This window comes from Mirounga angustirostris, unplaced genomic scaffold, assembly GCF_029215605.1.
Source record: "Mirounga angustirostris isolate CCGP_5_RB_7025 unplaced genomic scaffold, mMirAng1.0.hap1 SCAF_17, whole genome shotgun sequence".
NCBI classification, from domain to species: Eukaryota; Metazoa; Chordata; class Mammalia; order Carnivora; family Phocidae; genus Mirounga; species Mirounga angustirostris.
The window spans coordinates 46761442-46789145 of NW_026991725.1; the positions used below are offsets into that span (position 1 = coordinate 46761442).

General features: G+C 54.7%; 5 protein-coding genes across 9 annotated transcripts; 2 read left to right on the forward strand and 3 right to left on the reverse strand.

Annotated features, from left to right (window-relative positions):
• Nucleotides 1-4493: 4493 nt before the first annotated feature.
• CUNH17orf114 (chromosome unknown C17orf114 homolog) lies at nt 4494-5232 on the forward strand. Its single transcript, XM_045890137.3, has 2 exons — nt 4494-4566; nt 4952-5232. Exons 1-2 carry the CDS (start codon nt 4494-4496, stop codon nt 5116-5118), a joined length of 240 nt encoding a protein of 79 aa, XP_045746093.1. The 3' UTR covers nt 5119-5232.
• Nucleotides 5233-7675: 2443 nt separating this feature from the next.
• PSMB6 (proteasome 20S subunit beta 6) lies at nt 7676-10111 on the reverse strand. Of its 5 annotated transcripts, none has more exons than XM_064582642.1 (6): nt 9811-10111; nt 9359-9426; nt 8852-8983; nt 8607-8736; nt 8258-8402; nt 7676-7940 (listed from the first exon to the last, which is right to left on the reverse strand). In XM_064582642.1, exons 1-6 carry the CDS (start codon nt 9910-9912, stop codon nt 7693-7695), a joined length of 825 nt encoding a protein of 274 aa, XP_064438712.1. In that variant the 5' UTR covers nt 9913-10111; the 3' UTR covers nt 7676-7692. The 5 variants fall into 5 exon arrangements, with proteins under 5 accessions (XP_064438712.1, XP_064438710.1, XP_064438711.1 ...); XM_064582640.1 differs by lacking the exon at nt 9359-9426 and adding an exon at nt 9495-9553 and having other exon boundaries at nt 7703-7920; nt 9769-10110; XM_064582641.1 differs by lacking the exon at nt 9359-9426 and adding an exon at nt 9495-9553 and having other exon boundaries at nt 7703-7920; nt 9811-10109.
• Nucleotides 10112-10506: 395 nt separating this feature from the next.
• GLTPD2 (glycolipid transfer protein domain containing 2) lies at nt 10507-15275 on the reverse strand. The gene is made up of 2 exons (XM_064582647.1): nt 14383-15275; nt 10507-14283 (listed from the first exon to the last, which is right to left on the reverse strand). Exons 1-2 carry the CDS (start codon nt 14463-14465, stop codon nt 13746-13748), a joined length of 621 nt encoding a protein of 206 aa, XP_064438717.1. The 5' UTR covers nt 14466-15275; the 3' UTR covers nt 10507-13745.
• A 167-nt stretch (nt 15276-15442) lies between these two features.
• Nucleotides 15443-19747, forward strand: VMO1 (vitelline membrane outer layer 1 homolog). Its single transcript, XM_045890116.3, has 3 exons — nt 15443-17127; nt 17239-17354; nt 17628-19747. Exons 1-3 carry the CDS (start codon nt 16942-16944, stop codon nt 17923-17925), a joined length of 600 nt encoding a protein of 199 aa, XP_045746072.1. The 5' UTR covers nt 15443-16941; the 3' UTR covers nt 17926-19747.
• Nucleotides 17965-24340, reverse strand: TM4SF5 (transmembrane 4 L six family member 5). Its single transcript, XM_064583346.1, has 5 exons — nt 24164-24340; nt 19779-19859; nt 19309-19445; nt 18738-19116; nt 17965-18096 (listed from the first exon to the last, which is right to left on the reverse strand). Exons 1-5 carry the CDS (start codon nt 24338-24340, stop codon nt 17965-17967), a joined length of 906 nt encoding a protein of 301 aa, XP_064439416.1.
• Nucleotides 24341-27704: the final 3364 nt, after the last annotated feature.

A 27704-nucleotide genomic window follows, 5' to 3' on the forward strand; every position in this document is an offset into this window, starting at 1 on the left:
GGATCATGACCTGAGCCGAAGGCAGTCGCTTAACTGACTGAGCCACCCAGGCGCCCAAAATGGACCTTTTTTTTTTTTTTAATTTTATTTATTCATTTATTTGAGTGAGAGAGAGAGAGAGAGCACATGAGAGGGGGAGGGTCAGAGGGAGAAGCAGACCCCCCGCCGAGCAGGGAGCCCGATGCGGGACTCGATCCCGGGACTCCAGGATCATGACCTGAGCCGAAGGCAGTCGCTTAACCGACTGAGCGACCCAGGCGCCCTGGCCTCTTTTTTAAGTGCAGATTTCCTTCTCTCTCCTCCTGAGGGACATCTGGGTTGTTTCTAGTCTGTTGCCATAGAGCTTCCATAAACATTCCTGCCTAAGTCCTTGTGTGCAGATGCGTTTTCCTTGCTCCTGGCTGAACGGCTAGGAGTGGAGTTGCTGGGTCGTGCAAGAAGTGTATTTTAACTTTACAAGAAACTGCTAAACTGGTTTCCAAAATGGTAGTTCCGTTTTGCATCGCCCATATCGAGGGATGTTAGTTCCAGTTGTCCCGCAGCACGGCCAGCACATGACGCTGTCCGTCTTTCCAGGGTGAGCCGTTCTAATGAGTGTAAAGTGGTAAATCACTGCAGTTTTATCTGCATTTCTCTGATGCTTCATGATGTTGACCGTGTTTCGTGTGCTTATTGGCCATTTGTATATCTTCTTTTGCAAAGTGTCTGTTCTGGTCTGTGCCTAATTTTTATTTATTTTATTTTTTTAATTAATTAATTTATTTTTTTAAGATTTTATTTATTTGACAGAGAGAGAGACACAGCGAGAGAGGGAACGCAGGGGGAGTGGGAGAGGGAGAAGCAGGCCTCCCGCGGAGCAGGGAGCCAGATGCGGGGCTCGATGCGGGGCTCGATCCCAGGACCTGGAATCATGACCTGAGCCGAAGGCAGACGCTTAACGGCTGAGCCACCCAGGCGCCCCTGTGCCTAATTTTTAAAAAAACATGTTGTCTTATCATTGAATTATGAGTTTTTAATGTATTTTGTATTTTTACTTTATTTTCTAATTTTTTTAGGTGGGCTCCACGCCTGACATGGGGCCTGAACTCAGGATCCTGAGATCAAGAGTGGAAGGCTCTCCCAACCAAGCCAGCCAGGCGCCCCTATATTTAGGATGAAAATCCTTTATCAGATACATGTATCACAAACACTTCCTCACTGAATGGGGCATGTGTGTTTAAAATAATGGCGCTTTGGGGACGCCTGGGTGGCCCAGTCGGTTAAGCGTCTGAGGGTCCTGGGATCGATTCTCGCATCGGGCTCCTTGCTCCCCCGGGGAGTCTGCTTCTCCCTCTCCCTCTGCTGCTCGTGCTCTCTCTCTGTCAAATAAATAAAATCTTTTAAAAAGATAGTAATAGGGCGCCTGGGTGGCTCAGATGGTTAAGCGTCTGCCTTCGGCTCAGGTCATGATCCCGGGGTCCTGGAATCGAGCCCCGCGTTGGGCTCCCTGCTCCACCGGGAGTCTGCTTCTCCCTCTGCCTCTGTCCCCTCCCTGCTCGTGCTCTCTCTCTCTCTCCCCGTCAGATAGATAAATAGTCTTTTTTAAAAAAGTCAGAGAAAGACAAATATATGATTTCACTTACAAGCAGAATCTAAAAAACCAAAATGAACAGGGATGTCTGGGTGGCTCAATCGGTTAAGCCTCTGACTCTTGATTTCGGCTCAGATCATGATCTCAGGGTCCTGAGATCGAGCCCAGCTCAGAGGCTGCTTAAGATTCTCTCTCTCCCTCTCCCTCTGCTCCCCACATTCTCTCTCTCTCAAAAACAGAATGGACAAACAAAGCATGAACAGACACCTAAGTACAAAACGTGGTTGCCAGAGAGTGGGGGCAGGGGATGGGCAAAATGCGTGGAGGGGAGTTGGAGGTCCAGGCTTCCGGTTATGGAAGGAATAAGCCATGGAGATGAAAGGTTCAGCGTGGGGATTATAGTCAGTGGTACTGGAATAGCGTCGTTTGGTGCCGGGTGTCACACTCGTGAGCACAGCATAATGGACAGACCTGTCCAATCACTGTCCGATCACCTAAAACCAAGGTAACATTGTGTGTCAACTGTACTTCAATTAAAAGAAAAAAGTTAGGGGAGCCTGGGTGGCTCAGTTGGTTAGGCGGCTGACTCTTGGTTTCTGCTCAGGTCATGCTCCTCAGGGTCGTGGGGTCGAGCCCGGAGTAGGGCTCCGAGCTCCGTGGGGAACCTGCTTGAGATTCTCTCTCCCCCTCCCCTTCCCCAGCTTGTACTCTCTCTCTTTCTCTAAAGGAAGTAAATCTTTAAAACAAAATAAAAGAAAAAAGTAGACCCAAGAGAATTGAAAACAGATGTCCACACAGACACCTGTATGTGAACGTCCGTAGGAGCAGTATTCAAATAGCCGAAACGGAGGAACAGCCCAGTGTCCATCAACTAACGAATGGATACCCGAAATGTGGCGTAGCACAGCGGAATACTACTCAGCCGTAAAAAGGAATAAAGTACGAACACGTGCTACAACAGGGACGAACCTTGAAAACAGGATGTTCAGTGAACACAGTCAGACGCAAAGGACCACATAGTGTAGGAGTTCATCTATGCGGCATCCGTGGAGACAGAAGGTAGGTTAGTGGTGGCCACCAGCCGGGGAGGAAGAGAACAGGGGGGTGACTGGCCGGGGGCACGGGGTCTCTTGAGGGTGATGAAAATGTTATAAAATCAGTTGCGATGTCTGCACAGCTGTGAATATAGCAAAAACCACCGACTTGTATACTTTTAAAGGGTGAATTTTACGGTATGTCATTTATATCAATAAAACGGTTATTACAAAAAGCACAAGGAAACTGCAAATACATACAACCTGGGTGAATGTCAAAACCATTATGCCGGCAGAAACCGGACGGGCACAAGAAAGTTAACACGATATGATTCATTTATATAAAGTTCTGAAACCGGCAGAGCTGATCTTTACGGATTGAACTGAGATCAGCGGGCGCCTGTGGCTGGGGGAGGGGACAAGGTTGACAGCAAGGCACGTTAAGGGGAGTTGGTGACGGAAACGTCCAGTATCTTGACTGGGTGGTTGTCTCCTAGGTGTATACCTTTGTTACGACTCCTAGAACTGTACGCAGATGTGTGTATTCACGTGCATGGAGATCTGTGCTTCCATCAGGTTGTTTTAGAAATATGAAACAGGGCGCCCGGGTGGCTCAGTCGGTTAAGCGACTGCCTTCGGCTCAGGTCATGGTCCTGGAGTCCCGGGATCGAGTCCCGCATCGGGCTCCCTGCTCGGCAGGGAGTCTGCTTCTCCCTCTGACCCTCCCCCCTCTCATGTGCTCTCTCTCATTCTCTCTCTCTCAAATAAATAAAATCATGGGGCGCCTGGGTGGCTCAGTCGGTTAAGCGACTGCCTTCTGCTCGGGTCATGATCCTGGAGTCCCGGGATCGAGTCCCGCATCGGGCTCCCTGCTCAGCCAGGGAGTCTGCTTCTCCCTCTGATCCTCCTCCCTCTCATGCTCTCGGTCTCTCATTCTCTCTGTCTCAAATAAATAAATAAAATCTTAAAAAAAAAAAAAAAAGAAATATGAAACAGATTTCTAAGTCGGACAGTAGGGGATACCCTCAGGGAAGGGTGGGATCACATTCGCACAGCCCTCCCGGGCTGGGGGGCATTCAGAGTCCTTGCCGCGGGCGCTCTGGCCCCCCAGGCCTGGCTGAGGGCCTCAGTGCCTGAAGGTCGCCCTGTGGGGTTCAGAGTGGACGGGTCAGCCTGGCGGGGGTAAGAAGTTCCGGCTCTAACTGCCTGCGTGACCTTCGGCAAGTTGCCAAAGGATCTCCATGTCTCCAGCTCCTCTGCTGTGGAAGCAGGACGGTAATAATGCGCATCTCCGAGGACCGCGGGCAAGATGAAATAAAGTAACGTGTACAAGTCCCTTGAATCTGCCCGGGACAGCCTCGCGAATCAACAACAACCGTCTTCCGAGAAGGGTACAAGAGGTACCAGACCGTTCAGCGAGAACCAAACGTTTCCCTGCCCTGCACAATGTCTCCTTCTACAAAAATAGACCGTTCTCTAAACTCTCAGATCTCGGGCGTTCTGGATTCTCATTCCAGAATACACATGAGCCCCCGGCAGTGTCCAGGCTGGGACTGAGTCGGCCGGCTTTGCCACGATGTGTCCGTGTGTCCCAGCCCCTCGGTGTCTGTCTCTGCCATCCACCCCTCCCAGCGTCCTCCTGCTTCTCCCTGCAGACCAGAGAGCGCCCCAAGTGGAGGGGGCACAGAAGGATAGGTGTTTGGATGGGGTGCCCGTCCACCTCTTTCCTCCTCCCTCTTCTTCTCCTTCCATCCCCTGGCGCCTGTAATCACCAGGCGGTCTGAGGCTAAGTGGTAGTTTGGCCCACACTGGGGGGGCTTGGAAGCCACACCCCTCCTCCTGGGGCCCTCCTGGCCGTTCCCAGCATCCCGGTCGCCTCCACTGTTGAGATGGGTCTCAAGGGGGCATGGTGTTTCCCATGGTGTGGGTGCCGGAGACAGCGGGGGACTGCAAGAGGAGCAGGTACGGAGGGGGAGACCGAGGAAAACGGGTGGACACGCTCACTCTGGGGAGAAAGGTAAAGGCTCAAGGCAGTGAAGGGAAAAGAATCATTTGTTTTCCTGGGTGGGAGGTGGACTTCTCCATAGGACTGCCCGATGCAAAATGAGGAAGAGAAGCCCCCTGGTAAAAAAAAAAAAAAAAAAAGTTAACACCTTCAAGATTGACAGCAGAGCATCCCGGGGAGCACGGGGGCCCTCCGCGTGTGAGGCCCGGTGACCACTGCTCTCTCTCTGCGACCCCTCTCCCTGCCCCAGGGCCCTCCCTGGCCTCTTCTCTCCTCGCTGCAGGGAAGGAAGGAGAACGCTGACCCACAATAGCCTTCTTCCTCCTCCAGTCTCCTTTGCAGGCCTGGATCCCGCTGTCCGTCCAGATCCAAATCCCAGCCCGGCCCCCATCACGGCCGAGGGAGGGGTGCCGTCCTTGGGGTCTGGCGCCTACTTCAGCCGGAAAGCCCGACTCTCCTTCCGTCACCAGCTGCATGACTTCGCATCCGCCAACGACTCCACCATTTAACGGGGACAACCAGGGGCTGAACTTCCAGGAAGCTTGGCAACCTCCCCTCCCCAGTCTTCTCCGTGATCCGTCCGGACCCCCGTCCCTCATGACCTTGTCGTCAAATATACTCAGAGTTGCCCAGTGTTGTGTGCATGTTGGGGCTGGGGGGGTGGCGGTGGTTAGGGGCTGGGTCCTGGGGCCGAGGCAGGGAGGGCGGCACGTAGGGGAGGGGACGTGGGGCAGGTGAATATGACGCAGCTGATCTCACGGGGAGCCCGGGTGGGGCCTGCAGAAGCGGGTGTGGGGTGTGCCGAGGTCAAGCTCAGAGTGGAGGGTGGTGAGCTGTTGGGGGCTGGAGGCCGGACAGGACCGGGGCTGAGGCGAGGGCGCACATTCGTTACTCCCTGGCAGGCAGTGAGGGCGCATCGGTGGACCAAGCAGAGAGCCTGCCCTTCTCAGACAGTAAATAAACACAGGAGCTGGGAGAGAGCGCGGCGAACGCTGCTACGGGGCAAATGACACGGTACCGCGAGAGCCGGGTGGAGGGGGCGCTTCCGGAACCCCAGGTAGTCAGGGAGGAGCTGCTGCTAAGGTGGCATTTGAGCTGAGACCCGAACGGCAAGGAGCCAAGTGAAAACTGGGAACCCCTGTGTCGTGCGGATTCGCTGTTTCTGACAGATGTTGACAGTGGGGGAGGCTGAGCGCGTGTGAGGGCCGCACGGCGGCCGGGAAACCTCCGCCCAGTTCTGTCGTGAACCTAAAACCACTCTGAAAAAGTTTATTTTAGGGGCGCCTGCGTGGCTCAGTCGTTAGGCGTCTGCCTTCGGCTCAGGTCATGATCCCGGGGTCCTGGGATCGAGCCCCGCATTGGGCTCCCTGCTCGGCGGGAAGCCTGCTTCTCCCTCTCCCGCTCCCCCTGCTTGTGTTCCTGCTCTCGCTCTCTGTCAAATAAATAAATAAAATCTTAAAAAAAAAAAATCAGGGAGGATGAGTCCCGGGCAGGAAAAACAGGAAGTGTGAGTGTGAAACCCCTGAGGTCCTAGGGAAGAGGAAAAAAGCCAGTGACCAGAGTGTCACCGTTGGGAGGACCTGTTGGGGCAGCTGGGCCACGGTGAGGAGCTAAAATATTATCCTAGACGGGCTGGTAAGACATTGAGGAAGGTCAAGCAGGGGACGACACGCTCTCACTTACATGGAAAGACCACTCCGGTCGCTCTACGGAAAAGGTTGCAGGAGGGCACCGGGCCGCTGCCATCCGGCAGGCAAGTCATGATGGGCGTGCAGTGAGCACAGTGTGGTTGTCGAATCACTATGTCGTACCCCTGAAATTGATGTCACACCACTTACGAAAGAGCTGCGTGCAAGACGGCAGGAAGCGGACGGAGTTTTTAGGACCTACTGTCTGGCTCACTGCAGAGTGCGGGGGACAGAGGAAGTGAAGATGCCTTGAGGGAGGGAGGACTGGGTAAACAGGTTTGGAGAAAAGTCAAAAGTTCTCTATGGGTGACTAATTTTTTTTTAAGATCTATTTATTTTTTAGAGAAAGAGAGTGTGAGCAAGCAGGGCGGGGGGGGGGGCAGGGAGGGGCAGAGGGAGAGAGAATCCTGAAGCAGACTCCCCGCTGAGGACGGAGGGGACACGGGGATCCACCCCAGGACCCTGAGATCAGGACCCGAACCGCAATCCAGAGTCAGACGCTTAACTGCCTGAGCCACCCAGGCGCCCCTCTCTATGGGTTACTTTAAGTTTGAGGGACATGTTTGGGATCGGCAGTCCTTCTCTGCTCTTTCTTACTTAATCCAGGACCTCCCACCTCTTGAGGAAGCCTCCCTTGTAATCTCCAAAATCCTCCAGGGCAGGACCGTATTCTAGAATCAAGTTTTCCACCGTGGTTCCTACAGTTCCCTTATCCCCAGAGTGGAGGAAACACAGGCACCGGAATGCACACACTGAGCTCCTGTAGGTCCCCGGGTTGAGTGCGGATAGCCTTGGGGGCCCGGAGTCTACTCTCAGCCTCATGCCAGGGGCTGAAGATAGGTTCGGCATCACACCCCTGTGGGAATGACGGCTTTCAGGGCTGGCCCACAGCGCTCCCGGGGGCCCCCTTTCCCGCCCGACACCCATCTTAAATGCTATTTGCAAACAAGGTCCACCTTTGTCCCCAAAGCCAATGTAGTCACGCTGCTGTTCCCGACAAGACGAGGTGACAGAGGTGAGCGTGGAGGGAGGGGACCATGAGTCTGGGCCGGAGATCTGCTGTCCTCTAGCCTTTGGGTCAGTAGCCAGCCACGATGACAAGCAGGAGGCAGGCTGAGGGGAGGTGACCCCAGTCCCAGTCAGGAATCTGAGTTCCACCCTGGGCTTGAGCAGGGAAGGAGGTGGGCCATTTGTGGGAGGCCCCATTTCAACCACACCTTGGTGTCCTAAGGACCTGGGTATGGTGGAGGAAAGGGAGTGTGGGGGAAGGCAGGCTGGAGAAAGCGGCTTGAAAACCATTCTTGCAAAGGCTTGTCTCCCTCTCAGCTCAGAGCAGAGCTTTGTCCACACAGGAATGGGCCAAACAAGTGCAGCCTTGAGGTCAAGAAAAGAACCTCAGAGCAGATCCTCTCGGACAAACGGTTTATTGAATTTTACGTCACTATGGGGTGTCTCTCGTTGTATCCTAGAACTCCAGGCATCAGGGGGGTGGTAAAGTGGCAATGGTGAATTTGGGAACCTGGTCTCCCAAAAGTACCTGCCGCTCCACCCCTGATTCCGCGATGGCTGCCAGGCGGACCACCCCTCCACTGGAGCCGTCCCGCTCCATGGCCAGGGCAAGAGCTGTGAACAAAAGGAGAAAGCTGGGGTCAGTGAGATTCTGGCTTCGCTACAAGAAATGAGGAATGGGGGCGCCTGGGTGGCTCAGTGGTTAAGCGTCTGCCTTCGGCTCAGGTCATGATCCCGGGGTCCTGGGATCGAGTCCCACATCGGGCTCCCTGCTTGGCAGGAAGCCCGCTTCTCCCTCTCCCGCTCCCCCTGCTTGTGTTCCTGCTCTCGCTATCTCTATGCCAAATAAATAAATAAAATCTTAAAAAAAAAAAAAAGAAATGAGGAATGGATACGAAAGTACTTGGACATGCGGGTTGGCGCTCACAGGCCCAGAAACCCAAGTTCTCACCATTGGCAGTGAACTGGAGACACTCTTCCTTGGTCATGCCTTCCCGGTAGGTAGCATCGACGTAGCCGTAGATGTAGGAGCTCCCAGAGCCCCCAATGGCAAAGGACTGCCTCACCATCATGCCCCCCATGGGCACTGAGTACACCTGCCGGGTGGGAGGAGGAGAAGAGTCACCAGGTGTACTTTTGGTAACACACGTCCATACACCGGTCTGAGTGGGATCGGTCTGGGAGGAGTTAACAGTAAGTGAGGCAGGGGCTGGGAAGAAAAACAGAAAATGGCTGGGGTGCGGAGAGGCTCAAAGGCCTGGCTCCAGGGCTCTGATGGGGGTGGGGCGGGGGCGCCTCACCTGCCCTCCCTCTTGGGGGTCCCAGCCCGCAATGATGATTCCCGCCATCAGGTCCTCTCGGTACCGATAGCACATCTCCTTGAAGAGGCTGGCTGCTGTATGTACCAGCGGAGGCTCGTTCAGCTCAATGCTAGAGGGTGAGGCGAGTGACAGGAAAGACAGCGTCAGGACCCGGGAGTCAGGCCACTTAGCACCTCGGGTTGCAACTCCCTGCAGACACTTGCTCCTCCCCCGCCCGCAAGTACCTGTGGAAACCAAGCTGGTAAGTGACCGCATCGGCTACTGCCTGGGTATCGGCCGCTGAGCCTGAGCGGCAGCAGAAAATACGGTCGTGGATAGGGGTCAGCTTGTCAGTCACTCGATTGGCGATGTAGGACCTGCAGGGTGGCAGGGCAGTGAGGGAGCGATCCCACTTGTCTCCCACCCCCACCCCATTACTACCCGCTCCTGGGGCTCAGGAATAGGAATTCCAGCAGTCCCCATCAGTTCTCACCCAAACTGAAAGCTAGCTGGAGAACAGACTTTTCGCAAAGATTTCACCAAAGGGTGAGAGGGAAAACTGGGGAGCAGTAGGAGCTGGAACCAATCCTTAAGTCCAAGGAGGGGAGAAACCTCCCTTCCCGCGGTGGGCCGCGGAGGGTAAGAACGGACTGCTAGGCAAGGAAGGGAAGGAAAGGGAAGGAAGGAAAGGGAAGGAAGGGAGGGAGGGAAGCAAAGGCGGGACGACCGGCCGGTATCTGTCCTAGGCTCACCCAGTGGTTGTTCTGGAGTCGGCTCCCAGAACCACGCCCCCTTCAAACTGCACGGCCATGATAGTGGTCTGGGAGAAAGGAAAGGGGTGAATCTGGCCCTCCTCCCCATTCTCCCGCATTCACAAACTTCACCGACCCCTCAATGCAGTCCCTGGAGTAGGCAAGTCGTGCGCCACCGATCCGCCATCCAGTCTCCTGAATTCCAGAATTCCAATCCTCAGATCCCCAGAGGCCCATCCGGGCCTGAAACCCTCGTCCCGCAAGATCCCGGGACTCCGCGCCCCAGCCTCCCCTCCCCACCACTCTGCAACATCCTCAGGATACCTCTTCCCTGCTACAGCGCATCCGCCCACCTCCCTCCCCCGCCCTCCCGTTTCCCAACCCACTCAGGCCTCATCCTCCCATCGCACCAAGCCTTGGGCACATCTCCTGAACCCCGAGCGCCTCCTCACCCCCGTGGAGACTTCGCGGCTTCCCCAGTCCGGGGTAATGGCCTCGGGACCCCAGGCCGGCGTGGACCCCGCTCCTCGAGCGGCTACTAAGGTGGCCGCCATCTTCCTCCTCCAGCACTGCCCCAAAGCAACTGTCGTAAAGCGCTCTGTCACGCTCTTCAGTCCCGCGGTGAAGCCGTCTGCCGGCGAAGCTAAGTCACGGTTGACGGCAGAAGGGAAAGGAACGGCGCAGGGAGGGTTCTTTTGCGACAGTGAGCGCTCGACGGCAGCGTGGCCTGCCGACACACAGAAAAGCGCCCGAGACAGCGTGGACGGCCTACGTTTCCCATGGGGCTGCGCGGGAGTGACGTAATCTGATGGGAGGGGCAGTTCAGAGTGTTGGGATGCGCTTGAGCGTCTCTGAATTAGAATGGCCACGCTGCTCTCGTTTCTCTTAGGTGTATACACCCAGGACCGTATACTAGGAGCGGAATGGCTGGGTCATGTAGAAACTCTAGACTTAGCATTTTGAGGAAATGACAGTTTCCCATAGCAGCTGCCCCATGTGATGGCCCACCAGCCCCGTGTGCATGCCTGAGCGTTGCGATTTCTCCACATCCTCGCTGACGGTCACCGTGCCGTCCTCGTGGGCGTGAAGTGGCATCTTGTGTAGCTGCTCTTCCCCGCCCCCCGCCCCATTTCCTTAATGATTAGTGATGTTCAGCATGTTTTCACGTGCTGGCCATCTGTATATCTTCTTTGGAGAAATGCCTATTCAAATCCTTAGCCCTTTTTATTTTTATTTTATTTCATTATTATTATTTTTTAAGTAATCTCTACACTCATCGTGGGGCTCCGATTCACAACGCGAAGATCAAGCATCACATGCTCCAGCGACTGAGCCAGCCAGGTCCCCCCCAAATTGGATTATCTTTTTATTGTTGAATCCTAGGTGTTCTTTTTTATTTCTATTTACTAGGCCTTTGGCAGACATAAGATTTGCAAATATTTTCTCCCATTCTCTAGATTGTGTTTTCACTTCCTTCATTGGTATTCTTTGCAATGCAAACATTTAAAATTTTAAAAAATATTTTATGTATTTGAGAGAGCATGAGCAAGGGGAGGGGCAGAAGGAGAAGCAGGCTCCCTGCTTGGTGCAGGGCTTGATCTCAGGACCCTGAGATCGTGACCTGAGCAGAGAAGACAGACGCTCAACCGACTGAGCCACCCAGGTGCCCCTCCACTCTGATCTTTATTATTTTTTTCTTCTGCTTTTTTTTTTTTTTAAGTTTTAGTTTGCTCTTCTTTTATAGTTTTTTTTTTTTAAGATTTTATTTATTTATTTGACAGAGAGAGACACAGCGAGAGAGGGAACACAAGCAGGGGGAGTGGGAAAGGGAGAAGCAGGCTTCCTGCTGAGCAGGGAACCAGATGCGGGGCTCGATCACTAGCACCCTGAGATCATGACCTGAGCTGAAATCAAGAGTCGGACGCTTAACCGACCGAGCCACCAGGCGCCCCTAATCTTTTTTTATTTTCTTTATTTTTATTTTTTAATCTTTTAAAATTTATTGAGAGCCTAACATATGGTCTCTTTTGGAGAATGTCATATGTGCACTTGAGAAGAATGTGTATTTTGCCGTTGTTGTGTGGAGCGGTCTTCCTATGACTCTGCTGTAGTCCTCTACATACCACAGCTGGAGCTGGTTTTTGAATTGCAAGTATGGTCTAAACAATCCCCTGCTTAAAATGAACTCTGGAGATAAAGTCCTATCTCTGTAAGGTAGTTTGTCACATCCTTCTTGAACTTGCTCCTGACTACCTGTCCAGAATCACATCTCCTCTTTACTTTTTAATTTTTTATTGTAGTAAAATACAAATAACGTAACGTAAAGTTCAGCATTTTAACCATTTTTGATGTATGACTCAGCAGCATTAAGTATATTTGCATTACTGTGCAACCTCCTCTTTTCTTTTGGACTCTGGGCTCTGGCCATCTTTTCGTGCTCAGACATTCATTTAACAAAAAGCTGTTGAATGTCTACTAGGAGACAGACACTGTTTGAGACACTGGAGGTACATCAGGGAACAAATTTCTGTCTAGAAATTCGCTGCCCCATACAGCTTATATTTCTCAATGGAAACAAAACAAAACAAATAAGTACAACATACAGCATATTATTAGATAGTGACTCATATTAAGAAAAAAAAAAAACAGAGTAGGGAAGGGAAATAGGAAGTGTGTGTGTGTGTTGAAATTTTAGAAAGAATCATCAGGGAAGGTCTCCCTGCGGAGACATTTGAGTAAAGTCCAGAAGGAACTGAGGGAAGTCATGTCTCTATTTGGTGGAAAAGCATTCCAGACAGAGGGAAGAGCAAGTACAAAGATCTTGAGGCAGGGGGTGCCTGAGTGGCTCAGTTGGTTAAGCGACTGCCTTCGGCTCAGGCCATGATCCTGGAGTCCCTGGATCGAGTCCCGCATCGGGCTTCCTGCTCGGCAGGGAGTCTGCTTCTCCTTCTGACCCTCCCCTCTCTCATGTGCTCTCTCTCATTCTCTCTCTCTCAAATAAATAAATAAAATCTTAAAAAAAAAAAAAAAAGATCTTGAGGCAGGATCATGCCTGAAATATTGAATGAAAATCAAAGAGGTCAATTTGGCTAGTACAGAGTCAGATCACATAGGACCTTTACGAAGCTTTTCATCATTTTCAACTGAAAATATGATCCATTCTCAACTGAAAATATGATCCAACTGAAAATATGATCCAAAATATGACATTTACGCTTAAATTAAAAAAAATTTTTTTTTTCATCTGAGTGCAACAGGGAGCCACTGGAAGGTTTTGAGCCTGGAAGTGATGGGATATGATCTATATTTTAAGAGATTACTTTGGCTGTTCCATTGAAAATACACATTCGGGAAATCGAGTATGGGACAGAGAGACAATTAGGAGGCTACTGTAATAATCCAGGTGATAAAGTTGGCTCGACAAGGGTGGTGGCAGTGGAGATAGTGGGAAACGGTCAGATTCTGACAGATTAGGTGTGGGTGTGATGAAAGAGAAACAGAAGTCAGGATGACTACCAAGTTGTTGGCTTAAGGACCTGGAAGAATGGAGTGGTCACTTACTGAGCTGGCAAAGACTATGAAGGAAGTGCTTGGGGAGGAGGAAAGGGCATCAGAAGCTCAGGTTTGGACCTGTTAGGTTCGTTAGGTCTGGTAGAAATCCGGGTGAAGGTATCTAATAAGTAGCTGTATATATAGGATTCTGGGGCGCGGGGGGGAATGGGCTGGACTCCCAATCTGAGAGTTCCCAGCGTGTGAAATGGCCACACACCTTCCCGTTCCCTATTGTTGTGGGAGGGGCCAAGGAGGTCTTTAATGAACAGACCCTATCGAGCCGAGCGCCCGCTCGGTGTGAGTGGTGACGCACCGGTTTTCGGCTCGCGTAGCTGAAAGGAGAGGGTGCCACTTATGGGCCGAGACAGGGGACACACGGAGAGGGGCAGCTCTGGCAGGGGCGGATGGATCCGCGTGGGACGTGTTGCATTTGCCGGCCCAGGGCGCGGGTCTGGGCTGGAGACTTGGCACGCGGCCGTGGGAGCGGCTGGGAGCGGGCCCCGGGAGCGTGTCTCGGCTGCCGGGAACAGGGATGACACATCTCCCCAATCCATTGTTTCCTGCTTCCCTTAAGCGCCTGCCGTCATCACACGAGACGCCCGGAGTCCACGGCTACCCAACCACACTCGTTCCCACAGCTCCGCCCCTCGCCCCGCGCCTGCGCAGAGCGGGACGGGCGCTACACCCACCCCGCCGGGGGCGGGCCTTGCAGGCGGAGCCGTCGCGCGGAGGCGTGGCTCCGGCGGCCCCGCCCCCCGGCCGAGCGCCGGGGGCCGGCCGGCCGGACGCGGGTCGCTCGCGTCTCGGCGGGTCCCGGCCGCGGGGGGGGGGGGCCTCAGGCCAGCTGGAGGAGGCCGCGCTCGGCCAGCAAGCCCTGGGTGCGGTTGAAGACATCCTCCAGGGTGCCCGCCGCCCGGAGCAGCGCGGCCCGCGCCTCCGCCTCCCCGGCGCCCGGGCACGCCAGCTCGAGCCAGCGGTCGCGGCCCGGGAAGGCGAGGAACGCGAGGCGGGCGGCCTGGCGGACCAGCCAGGGGTGGTGCGGGCCCAGGGACGTGCGGTACGCGTCGCTGCACTGCGCGCCGGCGTCCGGGCCTCCGAGCGCCCCGGTCGCCACCCGGTGGAGGCAGAGCTGGGACCAGCGCAGCGCTCGGTGCAGCAAGAGCAGGATCCGTGAGCCCGAGGAGCTGGCGGTGTCTCGGGGGGCGATCCCGGGGCGCTCCAGCAGTCCCTCCCGCCGCTCCCACGCCACCATGGCCGCCAGCGAGGAGTAGTGCGCCGCCTCGGGGCCGTGCACCCGAGCCTCGAGAGCTGTCACTTTGGCGAAGGCCTCGCCCGTGGCGAAGGCGAAGATGGAGCCGAGGGGAGTTAGGAACCTGCGTGTTCCGTGGCGGGCAGAGCGCGGTGGTTGGGGAGGGGGCGGGGGACTCCGGGGGGCGGGCGCCGGGGGGGGTGGGGGGCGCGAGACCGCTCACCTGACCAGCGCCCTCCATCCGGCTAGGTACTGCGACAACGCCACATCCCCTTCGGGGTCCAGACTGGCGCGGAACGGCCACATCACGCGGCCCACCACCCCCTGGGGGCCCACACATCGAGGCTCTTCCCCCTCGGGGGCCTCCAGGGGACCCGACTGCCGCGGGACCTGGGGGGAGACACGGGCGAAGGGGGCGGGAGCGGAACCCCTAGCCTGCTGGGCCTCCTTCGCCCCGCAGCCCAGTGGGGCCCTGCAGAAATGACTCCTACGGCTGGCGTCTCTCCTGCTGTACTCGGCTTCGGACGGGAGAGGGGACGCGAGGAGCAGGACCCGCCCGTCACCAGATCCTCAGCCCGGCCCCGCTCCCCGCGATCGGGGCCCCACCCGGAGCTCCCGGTCCTGGCCCCGTGCCGAGCATACCTGGACAGGCGATGTTCCCTCGGGAAGGCACGGCGGTGTCCCGGATCTGCAGCCTGAGAGGGCGCCTGGGGAGGGGCGAGGCCGGGCGGTGAGGGCGCGAGGAGGGGGCCTAGGTCCCCAGCGCTTGGCTTCCCGGTTCCTCCCAGAGCCGATGAGGGAAGGGACCGCTTACGAAAGCTCCAAGCGCAGAGATAAAGCAGCAAGAGGAGCGCCAGAGGAATCGCGTGGCGGACCCAGCGCCGCGAGGCCAGCGGAAGCAGCACGAGACCCACGGCTGCTGCTGGGGCCATCGCCCCCCTCTCCAGCCCCAAGCCAGCCCTTGTCCCTCCGCCTTGGGAGAAGCCTGCGGTGCCCTAAGTTGTTAAGGGTTAATAATTAACCTACTAAGTCCCCTTCCCCTGTGCTCTTTGCTCCAGAGGGCAGCATCCCAGCGGAGAAGGACAGGATGAAGAGGACTTGGGGTTGGGGGGGGGGTGGGGTTCGGCAGCAACCACTGGTCTCTGCGTTTGCCTTCCGTGTAGGGCCAGGTTGTAGTAAGAGGGAAGAGGAGCCGGGGTGAGAACCAGCTCCCCCACCGAGCAATGGGTGTGGGCCCTACCCTAACTGGGCTTGAATTCCCACCACCATAAATTGAGGACAATAAATAATAGGTACTTTGTCGATCTCATCCGAGGATTAAATGACAATGTGTGTGCAAACACTGTACAGGGAAAAGCTGACCACAATTGCTCCATAAATCTTAACCTATGAAGTTCAAACATAGGGCACCTGGGATCCAGGAAGCACCCACTTCTAAATTCACAATCCCGTCTCCAGGCGACCTGTCTTGACCTGGATGCTTTAACCGTTTACATTTTTGTGGTTTAATTCCTTTTAAACTCCGGATTGGTTCTGGTTCTGCGGTTATTCATTTTTTGTGTGCGTGATTTTTTTTTTTTTTTTTTTTTTAAGTAATCTCTATGCCCAACATGGAATGAACTCATGGCCCAAAGATCAAGAGTTGCATGCTCTACGGACTGAGCCAGGCAAGCACGCCCCCCGCATTATTCTTCAAACCAAACTTTATTAACTGTTTCTGCATCCAGGCCCTGTAGTAGGCCTCAAGGGGACAAAAGAGCCTTCACACAGCTCAAGGTCCATTGGAAAATGTATCGTCTGTCTCCCCCACGTGGATGTGGGCTCTGATGAAGACAGGGGCCTTGTTTTACAAGGGTTTCCCGGTTGCTGTTCTATTTGCAGCACTTAGAATATTGCCTGGGCCCAAATACATTATTGCTATATAAATATATATTGGCTAAACACAGGAAAGTGTGTGGAGAGCAGGCAAATCGGGTGGTGTGCCCCATGACAGATGAGCCATTGTTTTTTCTTCCCGAATTAGGAGTCCACCTGGTGGTCAAAGCTAGGAAAACATTCAGGGGAAGGACCCAGGAAGCGACAGAAGAAGCAGCATCTCTTGTTCCTAGGGGCTTCTCAATCCCCTGTCCATAAACTTCCTAGAATTGTTCCTGTCTGTGTATACTTTCTTCTCCGGGGAAGGGGTACCCCAGATTATCTGGGAGTCAGGGCCCCAACCACTAAGAAGATCCTTTCTAGCTCCCACAGTTTCTGGATTCTTGCCCTATCTCTCCCTCTAATGCTCCCTCTAATCCTGGAGGTCCCTAAGGTTGCTGCTGACCAATCCTGTCCAGCATTTCAGAGCATCACTTCCATCCCTAGACTTAGGCTCTCCACTTCCCAGTGTGGGAGCTGGGAGTTTCCCAGCTTGCTGACCGTGACCTTAGACAAGTTGCTTGCCATTTCTAAGCCCTGGTTCCATCACCTGCAGAATAAAAGGGTAATCCCCACCTCCTATACCATTTATGAGGATTGAATAACAAGGCCTGCAGGAAGTAACCACAAGCCATGGCCTGCGGTAAATGTTCAGCAGGGGGTGGTTTATTCAACTGGTCAGCTCTCTCGGCCCCTCCTCCAGCGCTGGGAGCCTCGGTCTCCCTGAGCAGAGAATGGAGTCTGCAGGGTTCCCGGAATGGATTAGTTTCAGGTGTCACTTAATCCGGGAGGCCCTTCCGTAATCAGAGCCTTCAGAGCGGCAGAGGGGGTATAAATCGCGAACGGGGCCCACCTCACAGGCTGCAGAATGGAGAGGGGGGCCGGAGCCCAGCTGTTCCTCCTGCTGTGGGCCACCTGCTGCGGACACGCACAAGCCAACAGCCCGAGCGACTACGGTTCGGTCATCAACGTGACCAATGGGGGTCCTTGGGGCGACTGGGCCTGGCCCGAGATGTGTCCTGATGCATTCTTTGCCAGCGGGTTCTCGCTCAAGGTGGGGGTTCAGGCCTAGGTCTCCGAGGAGGGAGACGCACGACCCTGTGCCCGGGGACACAGGCTGGCAATCTTTTAACTGGTCCTTGTCCCTCTGCTCCTCTTGGCCCAGGAGGAGCCCCCCCAAGGCATTCCTGGCGACGACACTGCTTTGAACGGAATCCGACTGCACTGCTCACGCGGGAACGTGGAGCACAACACGCACGTGGTGGAGTCCGAGTCTGGAAGGTGCGGGACAGGGGCCAAGGGCCCCCCAGGATGCGGCTATGCCCCTTACCCTCTGTTACATGCCCACCCTCCCCGTTAAAAGGTTCCTCCAGGGCTGTGGGGCAGTTTAGAGCTGGGGAGTGGGTGGAAGACCTCCCCTCCGCCCCTGGGTGGAGGTCAGGTGACGGACCCCACCCACCCAGGGCCTGCAGCACTGGCTGAGGAGTCCCCAAGGCTGGGTCGGAGTGGGGGTGGGGAGGACCCAGAGGCAGCACTTCTCCCCTTCCCTCACAGGTGGGGCGCATGGAGTGAGCCCCTGTGGTGTCCCGGCGGGGGCTTCCTCGTGGCTTTCTCGCTGCGCGTGGAGGCCCCCCAGACCTACGGGGACAACACAGCAGCCAACAACGTTCGCTTCCGCTGCTCAGACGGCACGGAGCTGGAGGGGCCCGGCCTGGCCTGGGGCGACTTTGGAGAATGGAGTAAGCCCTGCCCCAAAGGCATTTGTGGTTTGCAGACCAAGGTGGAGCAGCCGAGGGGCCTCTGGGATGACACTGCCCTGAACGACGTGCGCTTTTTCTGCTGCCGCAGTTAACGAGGGCGCCCGCCCGGGGGCCGGTCCCACCGCTCGCTATTAAAGCTTCTCTGTCTTGGCTCTGGTCTGGCTTGTTTCAGGGGTAGGAAACTGCGTCTCCTTGCCTTCCTCCCAGCCCGACACTGGGCCAGGCCCAAAGTCGGGTTTGGGCTCAGGCGTCCCGGCAGGCCACTGAAAGGTACGGACCCATAACCCAGGAAAATGCCCTTAAACACAGTTCTGCGCCCGAGTTAAGGAAGTCCCTGGCTTCCTGAGGGCGTCGGCAGACTCCTCGTCCTCATTAAGAGCTCAGACTGTTTCCTTTCTGAACTACCAGTGACCTCAGATTGAGAAACTCCTACCAAGTTAGGTGACGATAAAGCTAAAACCTCCTAAGCTTTCATTTTCTAGAGCTTAAGCTGATCTGTCTTTTCCACAGTTTCCTTCCTTTCCCTACAAAAGTTAAAGAGTGGCTTTTCCACGGACGGATTTCCGCCTGGGACCTTTGTCCTTGCTGCTCCCCGCCTGGAACCGCCCAGCTACCCAGATGGCTAACCCATTCACCAGATTTCGGCTCCAATTTCACTTTCTCAGACTTCACCTTGTCTTAAAAGGTCCCTCCAGCAGCCAATACCTATCCCCTTACCAGCGTGTTTTGTAAAAAGTGAAGCAATCTATTGCCTTTTCAAAAAAAGGTACCCATCCTAGACCCCTGGGTTCTTAGATTCTCTGAGCGCACAGAACTTGCCTGTCTTGTTTACACCGACAGCTCAGTACCTCCTTGCTAGCACTTGCAGGGGTCCCACGCAGGAGCGCCCCCAGGCCCTCTGTACCTGAAGGCACCGTGTGAGACGCGCACGAGGGTTCAAAGGTTTATTTCCAGGGCGGGGTGGGCCAGGCGCGCGTCCAGGAGCGGGCAGGCGGGTCAGCGCAGCCTCAGCGAGGGGCGCCCTGCGGAAAAGAGAAGGTGAGGACGCAGCCAGGGAGCACGGAGCCTCTCGCTCCAGCTCCCGCCCTCGCCGCCCCACCTCCTTCTTCCTGCAATCGCCGCAGAGGACCCCGAGGGTGGCGTTCACCAGCTGCACCCCGCACAGCACCATCTCCAGGCACGAGGCGGCCACCAGCAGCGAGAAGAGCGTCACATGCCAGGAGACCACGCCAGGCGGCTCCACGCACAAATCCCACAGAGTCCGGTTCTGCAAGTAAGAGCCTCTGCGGGGTGGGGGGCAGGGTCTCGTGGGAGAGGCAGGGCGCTCGGAGTGCCCTCCCTCCAGCCCCGCGCAGGCGCCGAGCGGGGTTTGGCCCACGTGGAGGTGGCTCCCGCGAAGGCGCGCCCCGTTCCCGGTTCCCCGAGTTCCCCATCCAGGTGGGAAAGGCAGGGAAGGGGGGCGCGCGAAGCCTTACGCGGTGTCTCTGAAGTGGTAGTCCCACCGGCGGTCCATTAAGCATTTGGGTCCAATTCGGAGCCCGGCTCCCGACACCGAGAGGCAGTAGATGGCCCCCAGCACCCCGACGGCCGAGGAGAAGATGGAGCGCAGCATCTGGATGCGCAGGGCAAGGGGAGGTGAGCGGGGCCGCGTCCTCCCGCGTGCGCGCACCTTAGCTCGCCCGGCTCCAGGCGCGGGAGAGATTCGTCTCCCCGCAAAGCCCGGGGCTGGGCCTTAGCCGCCCCTACGAGCCTCGCGGAGGTTCGTGGGGGTCATGGCGCCCTTTGCAGGCCCCCTGAGGCCGAAGTTGGGGGGCGAGGGAGGGGCGAGGCGGAGCTGGGACTGGGCCGGGGGAGCTCCCGTGGCTAGGGGGACCGTGGCAGGTGTGGCTCTGCGAAGGCCGGTTCAGAGACCCAGCCCCGAGTCCTGCCCGCGTTTGGGGCTTACCCTGCAACGATTTCCACAGCAGCCCGCACCGCAACAGCCTTTGCCCCCTGCCCGAACCGCTGCGATGCCCGGACACAGCACCTGCGGAGGAGGGTCGGTGTGACAGCGAGCCCCCCTGCCCCCCATCCTCCACACCTTCCGTGCATCGTGCGTGGGTGCTCATCTTCCTCCTGGAGCTGCCTGGGATGCCCTCAGCCCTCTGGACCATAGGAAGACCTCGTCTCCATTACTCCCCGAGAGCCTTTGGGTTCTACTTTATCATTATCTACCTGCCTACTTATCTGTGTTCAGATTGCAGCCTCCAGGAGCGCAGGGCCCAGTGTCATGGAAGCCTCCACAAATCCTTTCACCTAGTAGGTGCCCCGCTGAGCCGGAGTCAGGGGGCCTGGGGTTAAGGCCCACCTGTGCTCACTTCACGCTCCATGAATTGATTCATCTCTGTGGGTCTTCAAGACCTACCTCACAGGGCTGTGCTCAGGATTTAATGAAATAACAGGTCGCCCTGAGGTCAAGACTGGCTTGGTAACTACAAGTCCCCTCGGCAGCAGGAAGGGTCAGTGGTGTTGGAGTGTCTGGTGAGCTAGGATTAGGTGGAGGGGGGAGGAGGATGTTAGTGAATGCTCTGATGGGAAGTGTAAGGACCCCCAAGGTCCGACCCTGGTCCTTCTTGTCCTTCTTCCTCCTGTGGCCCTCCCCCCAGAGCCCATCCCTGTCCTCTGGGACAGTACTCACCCCCAGATTCAAATCTACGTGCTGAAGGTTATTTTTCTTTCAGTGTCTCGGCTCAAACCAACCAGCCACATACTGACCTCGCAGGTCTGCCAAAGTTCCCGAAATTCACCTCCCTGTGACTTTTTTTTGTCTCCATCGGTGTTTATATTCTTCAGGTCACCCACGCTAGAAAACTGGAATCCTTTACACCCAGCCAGCCCTCAAGTCTTCTCGACTTTTCCTTTAACGGTTTTCCAATCTGTCTGTCCTTTTGTCTGCACGGTCCCCTCCCCTATCACCTCCCACAAGGATGACCTTCTCAGCTTCTCTACGAGTCGTCTGTATCTCTTGCCCCCATGCGGCTGAACACTCCATCCTCCATTGCTCCCACCACAGTGAACTTAGCTTTCAACGGGGGCTTTTCTCTGCCCAAAACCTTCAGGGTGTCCTCAGAGAGTAGCCCATCAAGACTACGCTCTGGGTGGCTCAGTCGGTGGACCGGCCGCCTCTTGGTTTTCGGCTCAGGTCATGATCTCAGGGTCGTGGGATTGAGCCCCACGTTGGGCTCCGCGATCAACGTGGAGTCTGCTTGGGATTCTTCGTTTCCTTCTCCCCCGTCCTTCCCCCCACTCACGTGCACACACACGCTCTCTCTAATAAATAAATAAATAAATAAAGTCTTAAAACAAACAAACGACTGAGCTCCAGGAAGGCATTTGAGGCTCCTCGCTTTGGCTCTAGCCTTAATGTCTCGCATGGCGCCAGGTTCTTCGCCTGTCGCCCGCCTCTGGAATTCCACAGCTTCTTGATCTTTGCCTCCCTGTGCGGCCGGTGTGGTACAGAGCGCACCAGGCAGCATTTTATTTATTTATTTATTTATTTATTTTTAAAGATTTTATTTATTTATATGAGAGAGAGAATGAGATAGAGAGCACATGAGAGGGGGGAGGGTCAGAGGGAGAAGCAGACTCCCCGCCGAGCAGGGAGCCCGATGCGGGACTCGATCCAGGGACTCCAGGATCATGACCTGAGCCGAAGGCAGTCGCTTAACCAACTGAGCCACCCAGGCGCCCCAGGCAGCATTTTATTCTTCCCTAGCGGTGGGGCTGAGGGTTTTGATTCTGTTATCTCACGCATCGTGACCTCATAGGGAGCTGAGCGGAGTTCTGCTGCATGCTCCCTCTCCTCTCTTCCACGCCCCCCAGCAGGTCTAGAACCAGTGCTGGCCCCTTTGCTTCGCCTCTCTGGGTAGGACACTTAACTGGGAAGCTCCAGGATCCAGAGACACCTAGAATTGCCTTTGGGATTGACCAGTTTCGAATGACCAGCTACCTCTTTGAGATTTCTACTTCCTTAAAGTGTTTAAGTTCCTTTTGTCATCTGAGCTATCCCCTGTCTTACTGTCAAGAGAAGGGTCACGGTAAGCGCGGAAGGAAGCACTGAGTTTATAGCTCCCATCTGCTTCCTTGGCCCCTGGCCCATTCCCAGCCACTATCAACTCTCCCGGACAACCACAGTGACCTCCGTCTGCTCTTACGTCACCAGTTCCCCTCCAGCTCTTCCTCCACACAGCAACCAGGGGGACCTTCTAAATCCAGCAGGGTATGGAGCAACTAAAGCTCTCCTGTTTTGCTGATGGGAATGAACTTGGGATAAGAACTTCAGAAAACTTTTTGGCAGTATCTATCAGCACTGAATACTTGCACACCTTAAGAATTAACAGTTTCACCCCCTAAGTATCCATCCAACAGCAACGCAAACAGAACTTCACCTAAAGACATTTACAGGAATGTTTAGAGCAGCATTACTTGTAACAAACCCAAGCTGCGGCCTATCTAAAAGGCCATCGACAGTAGGATGTTTAAATTAATTTGCGGCCTCTTCACACACTGGAATGCACCAGAAATAATAGACTATGTGTCTACATAATGATACGGAAGAACCTCACAAACATATATTGAGCTAGAGAAGCCAGACACAAAATTGTTATACTGGATGATTCTATTTATATAAAGTGCTGAACAGGCAAAACTAGCCTGCGGGGCTAGAAATCAGGGTAGTGGGGACTCTCGTGGGTGTAGCGCCTGGTGTGGGAGGCCTGTCTGGGATTCTGGTAATGACCTGTATCTTGGTCTGAGTGCTGGGTACATGGTGGGTCCACTGTAAAAATTCACTGGGCTGGGGCGCCTGGGTGGCTCAGTCCTTAAGCATCTGCCTTCGGCTCAGGTCATGATCCCAGGGTCCTGGGATCGAGCCCTGCATCGGGCTCCCTGCTCAGCGGGGAGCCTGCTTCTCCCTCTGCCCCTCCCCCTGCTTGTGCTCACTCTCTCTCTCTCTCAAATAAGTTAATAAAATCTTTAAAAAAAACGTATACTCTCTTGCCTACAAGTGAAATTCAAAGGGGATAGAAGATGATGTTTAGGGAAAAAAATCCTATAAACAGTGCCCACTCCCAGCATGCTGCTTTGTTTCCTTGGTCGTACCTACTCCTGTCTGAAACCATCTTGCTCATTTGTTTACTTTGCTCACCGAGGATTAATCGAGTGCCCGTCAAGTACAGGGCACTGGACTAGGCAGGTACCTGGCACACGGAGCCAGCGAAACAGGCAGTCCTTGCTCTCATGGAGCGCCCATTCCTGCTTCCATGATACTGCGTTCTCTGCAGCGGGAACCCAGCTCCAGGGAGAGCAGGGACGCGGCCTGCGTCCCCGGGGAGCAGCAGGGACTGACTGAGCAGGCGAGCGGCTCAGGCCTGGAGGTGGGAAGAGGGCAGCTGGGAATGAGCATGGGTGGGGGGCATGCCCGGCATGGGGATCCCCACCCCCAGGCAGGCTGGTTAGATTGCAGGGAGGTGGGCATGGCGGGCTGGAGAGGAGTGCAGTGTGACACTGGGGGAGTGTGTAGGGAGGAATGTCTCTGTGGCCAGAGAAAGAGGCAAAGGAAGGTGAGCCCTTGTCCCAGGGACCTTCGTCCATCCGGGGACTTTCATCCATGGGTGGTGGGGTTCATCTGAGTAGTGAGGAACCCTGCTGGGTAGGTCTCCTGTCTTCATCCCATGATGCTGTTAAACTACCCTGACCTTCCAGAAGTTCCCCCGAACAGGGAGGGGTTGGAGGATGGGGACGAGGAGGTCTGGGAGAGACGTCTCCCCTGCCCCCACTTGTGACAGATGCGAGTCTCCGGGAAGACCTGGGGCACCTTCTCCACCACGCTGACCTGAGTTCTGGGTTGGTGCAGCACTGGGTGGCCATCCAGAAGTGTGGGCCGCCAGTGAGGGGACACGGAGGCGACAGGTAGAATGACGGGGCTGTGACCCCGCTCCTGACTCCAGTATCCCCACACCCACACTCCATGCCTGTTATCATCTTGCCCTGATAAGCGCCCCACAGCTAGCTCTTCCCAGCGGTGCCCTAGCATCTGCTGCAGGGCAAGGGCTGGGAGGGACAGGTAGGACGCCCTCCCTACCCAGAAGGGAAGCTGCTTAGAGGCTCCTTCCTTCCTTCCTTCTCTTTTCCCATGCACGTTCAGCTCAGGTGCTGAACTCACAGGTGCTCACTATCTGGGGCAGGCTGGGAGGCCCCAAGCCCCCGCCAGGCCACTGGCACCCGGCCCCACCCCTCTCCCCTCTGCCCGCGCTCAGGACCCCACTGCCCAGTGGCGTCCAGCCCACTCACCATCAGGCCCCCGCCCAGGAAGCCAGCCATGAGCCAGACTTGCAAGCTGAGGTCTCTGGTGTTGGTCCAGGTGGTCTTGCCCTGAGGCACCAGCAAGAGGGTGTTGGCCACGATGCAGGTCAGGGACAGGGGGATGAGGGAGAGCCCCACGAAGCGGGAACACTTTCCAGTGCACATGGTGAGGCAGCCACGAGGATGTGAGCCCTGCGTGCAAGTGAGCCCGGGGTTCCCAGGTCCAGAAAAAAAAAAACAAGCCCGGAGCAAAGTACAAAGGTTTGGGAGAGATAAGAGAGGGAGGCAGGAGACTGGGCAAAGAGGAGGTGACGGTGGAGGGGGTGGGGAGCTTGACACGGAGGAAGTGGCCTGAGGTCGGTGGGTATTCTTGCTCCTTTCCTGCATGCACCTGCAGCTCTCAGCATCCCCCTCCCTGTGAGCTCCTCGCTGGCTTTGTGACTCAGCCTGGCCCCAAGCCTGAGTCCCCGTGGCTTCGAGGGCATGAAGGCTGGAGTGACCCCATGTCTTGTGTGGTAGGTCATGCGGATGGAATGGGACCGTGTGAGGAGCGTTTTGTAAACTGGGCTGTGCTCAGCAGGCGTGCGGTGGCCCCCTCGCTCCCAGTGGGCCCTCGAGGAAGGGCCTTCCTGGAAGGAAACTAAGAGGACACTGGTGGACCCTCATCATCCGCTCATTTCTGCTGTCAGTACTTGTTTAAAAAGCCCTCCTCGGGCGCCTGGGTGGCTCAATCGTTAAGCGTCTGCCTTCGGCTCAGGTCATGATCCCGGGGTCCTGGGATCGAGGCCCACATCGGGCTCCAGGCTCAGCGGGAGCCTGCTTCTCCCTCTCCCACTCCCCCTGCTTGTGTTCCCTCTCTCACTGTGTCTCTCTCTGTCAAATAAATAAATAAAATCTTTAAAAAAAATAAAAAGCCCTCCTCCTGGGACACCTGGGTGGCTCAGTCGTTGGGGCGTCTGCCTTCGGCTCAGGTCATGATCCCAGGGGCCTGGGATTGAGCCCCACGTCAGGCTCCCTGCTCGGTGGGGAGTCTGCTTCTCCTTCTGTCCCCCACCTCCCTTGCTCATGCTCTCTCTTTCTCACACTCTCTCTCAAATAAATGTATAAAAATCTCAAAAAATAATAATAAACTTAAAAAAAAACCAAAATCATAGGGATTCTGAAAATTTCCTGCAAAAAGAGGGGTGGGGCACATCATCCTGAAGACTGAGAGAGAGAAAAGAACACTGGAGAAATACTTACTGTAGGATTTGGGCGGGATTTTCAGAAAGGTTTTCACTAGAATTCTCCTGGAAGCAGGAGCAGAACATCGTAAGATAGAAAGGTTGGGCTGTGAAGGGGCCAGCATGTATTTTGGGGAGAAAAGAGAGAATTGCTCAAATTCCTCAAAATGCGCAGAGAGAATCAAAGCCCACACGGGAGAGCAGGACTGCCACGGGGACGGAGTGAGTGAGGGGTGCAGGGGACACGCTCGAGATGTCCCTCCGGGTAAGGAAACTGGCTGTTTCCAATGACCCAGTAGAGCTGGTGGCCGAGATGCCTCAGTCCACAGTCTGCGTGAGGAGCAAGCTGCTCTGGGCATGGGTCCACCTGCGTCCGCCGGTCAAAAGGCACAGTGCATCCCAGGAAGATGTTAAAAGCCAGCCGAACCTGGATTCATCTTGAAGAACCACATCATGAAAGGATCCATGTAGGCAGCATTAAAGGTCACCTAGAAAGGAACAAAAGTTGACCTGGCCCGAGATTTCTCTGTGGCCCTAAATGCCGGAAGACAGAGAAAAGGGGTCTATGATTCTGACAGCAAGCAAAGCATTATGTCCCAACAATCGTATGAATATCCAAGGTGCTTTTTGTGTGTGGGAAGGACAGTAGAATCACATTTCTGAGAATGCTTGGGTTTGAAATACAACTCTGTCTCTTTCTTCTCCTTTATTAATTCCTTTTAAAAGTATTTGAAGTCACCGAGAGATGTAGTAAAAGAAAAATTCCCCAAGTGGGGGAATTCCTGACGTAACTCTAAATAACTTTTGTAAAACTGAGTTGTGAAGCTGAATGTTGGTTTCAAAAAGAAAAGCCTTTTTTTTTTTTTTTTTTTTAATTTGAGACAGAGAGAATGAGAGACAGAGAGCACGAGAGGGAAGAGGGTCAGAGGGAGAAGCAGACTCCCTGCCGAGCAGGGAGCCCGATGCGGGACTCGATCCCGGGACTCCAGGATCATGACCTGAGCTGAAGGCAGTCGCTTAACCAACTGAGCCACCCAGGCGCCCAAGAAAAACCTCTTAAAGAGAAAAATACATATAAATCCTAAAAATTATATTAACAGTTGTAAAGATGTCCATGGTTTATTGTATGCTGCGCCCAGAGTCCATTTTAAGGAAATAAATACAAAATAACAGAAAACCCAACTCTACGGAAACCAAAAGGGAATCTATTGGTTCAGGTAATCAAAACGCCCAAAGGTAGAACTAACTTTCAAGCATGATTCATAAAGAAGTCATCGATAGGCTGGACTTCATTAATATTAAAAACTTGTGCTCTGCAGGAGACACTATCAGGAGAATGAGAAGACAAGCCACAGACTGGGAGGAAGTATTTGCAAAAGACACAGCTAATCAAAGACTGTTACCCAGGACATACAAAGCATTCTTAGGGGATGCCTGGGTGGCTTAGTTGGTTAAGCGTCTGCCTTCCGCTTGGGTCATGATCTTGGGGTCCTGGGATCGAGCCCCCACGTCAGGCTCCCTGCTCAGTGGGGAGTCTGCTTCTCCCTCTCCCTCCCCCTGCTCATGTGCTCTCTCTCTCTCTCAAATAAATAAATAAAATCTTTAAAAGAGCAACAACTCAACAATAAAAAAAAGAACAACCCGATTAAAAAATTGGGCAAAAGACCCAAATAGACACCTCACCAAAGAGGATGTCCAGGTGGCAAATAGCATATAAAAAGAAGTTCCACGTCATGTCATTAAGGAACTGCAAATACCCCAATAACAATGGGACACTGACACACACCTACAAGAATGGCCAAAATCCAAAATGTTGACAATACTAAGTGCTGATGAAGATGTGGGGAGACAGAAACTCTCAGTCCCTGCTGGTGGGAATGCCACATGGTGCAGCCACTTTGGAAGAAAATCTGGCAGTTTCTTATAAAACCAAACATGCTCACCATACAATCTCACAATCGGACTTTTAGGTATTTACCCAAATGAGTCAAAAACCTAGGTCCACACAAAGACCTGCACACGATGTTTATAGCGGCTTTATTCTGGACTGCTAAAACTTGGAAGCACCCAAGATGCCCCGTGGTAGGTGAGTGGATAAATAGACCGTGGTCCATCAGGACAGTACGCTATTGTTTAGCGCTAAAAAGCAATGAGCTTTCAGTCCACAAAAAGACATAAATGAGACTGAACTGCATAATGCTAAGTGAAAGAAGCCAATCTGAAAAGGCCACGTACCACGTGATTCCAGCCCTAGGATGCGTTGGAAAAGGCAAAACTCTGGGGACGGTAAAAAGGGCCGCGGGTGC

Coding starts and splice junctions, on each gene's coding strand:
- VMO1 (XM_045890116.3), top strand. CDS start 16,942: ATGGAGAGGGGGGCCGGAGCCCAGCTGTTCCTCCTGCTGTGGGCCACC. Junction 17,128..17,238: donor CCAGCGGGTTCTCGCTCAAG/GTGGGGGTTCAG, acceptor CTCTTGGCCCAG/GAGGAGCCCCCCCAAGGCAT. Junction 17,355..17,627: donor GTGGAGTCCGAGTCTGGAAG/GTGCGGGACAGG, acceptor CTTCCCTCACAG/GTGGGGCGCATGGAGTGAGC.
- PSMB6 (XM_064582642.1), bottom strand. CDS start 9,912: ATGGCGGCCACCTTAGTAGCCGCTCGAGGAGCGGGGTCCACGCCGGCC. Junction 8,984..9,358: donor GACTCCAGAACAACCACTGG/GTGAGCCTAGGA, acceptor GCCACCCTGCAG/GTCCTACATCGCCAATCGAG. Junction 8,737..8,851: donor TACCAGCTTGGTTTCCACAG/GTACTTGCGGGC, acceptor CTCACCCTCTAG/CATTGAGCTGAACGAGCCTC.
- CUNH17orf114 (XM_045890137.3), top strand. CDS start 4,494: ATGGGTCTCAAGGGGGCATGGTGTTTCCCATGGTGTGGGTGCCGGAGA. Junction 4,567..4,951: donor GGGGACTGCAAGAGGAGCAG/GTACGGAGGGGG, acceptor TCTCCTTTGCAG/GCCTGGATCCCGCTGTCCGT.
- GLTPD2 (XM_064582647.1), bottom strand. CDS start 14,465: ATGTGGCCGTTCCGCGCCAGTCTGGACCCCGAAGGGGATGTGGCGTTG. Junction 14,284..14,382: donor GGATGGAGGGCGCTGGTCAG/GTGAGCGGTCTC, acceptor CGGAACACGCAG/GTTCCTAACTCCCCTCGGCT.
- TM4SF5 (XM_064583346.1), bottom strand. CDS start 24,340: ATGTGCACTGGAAAGTGTTCCCGCTTCGTGGGGCTCTCCCTCATCCCC. Junction 19,117..19,308: donor TACCACTTCAGAGACACCGC/GTAAGGCTTCGC, acceptor CCCACCCCGCAG/AGGCTCTTACTTGCAGAACC. Junction 18,097..18,737: donor GTCTCACACGGTGCCTTCAG/GTACAGAGGGCC, acceptor CGTACCTTTCAG/TGGCCTGCCGGGACGCCTGA.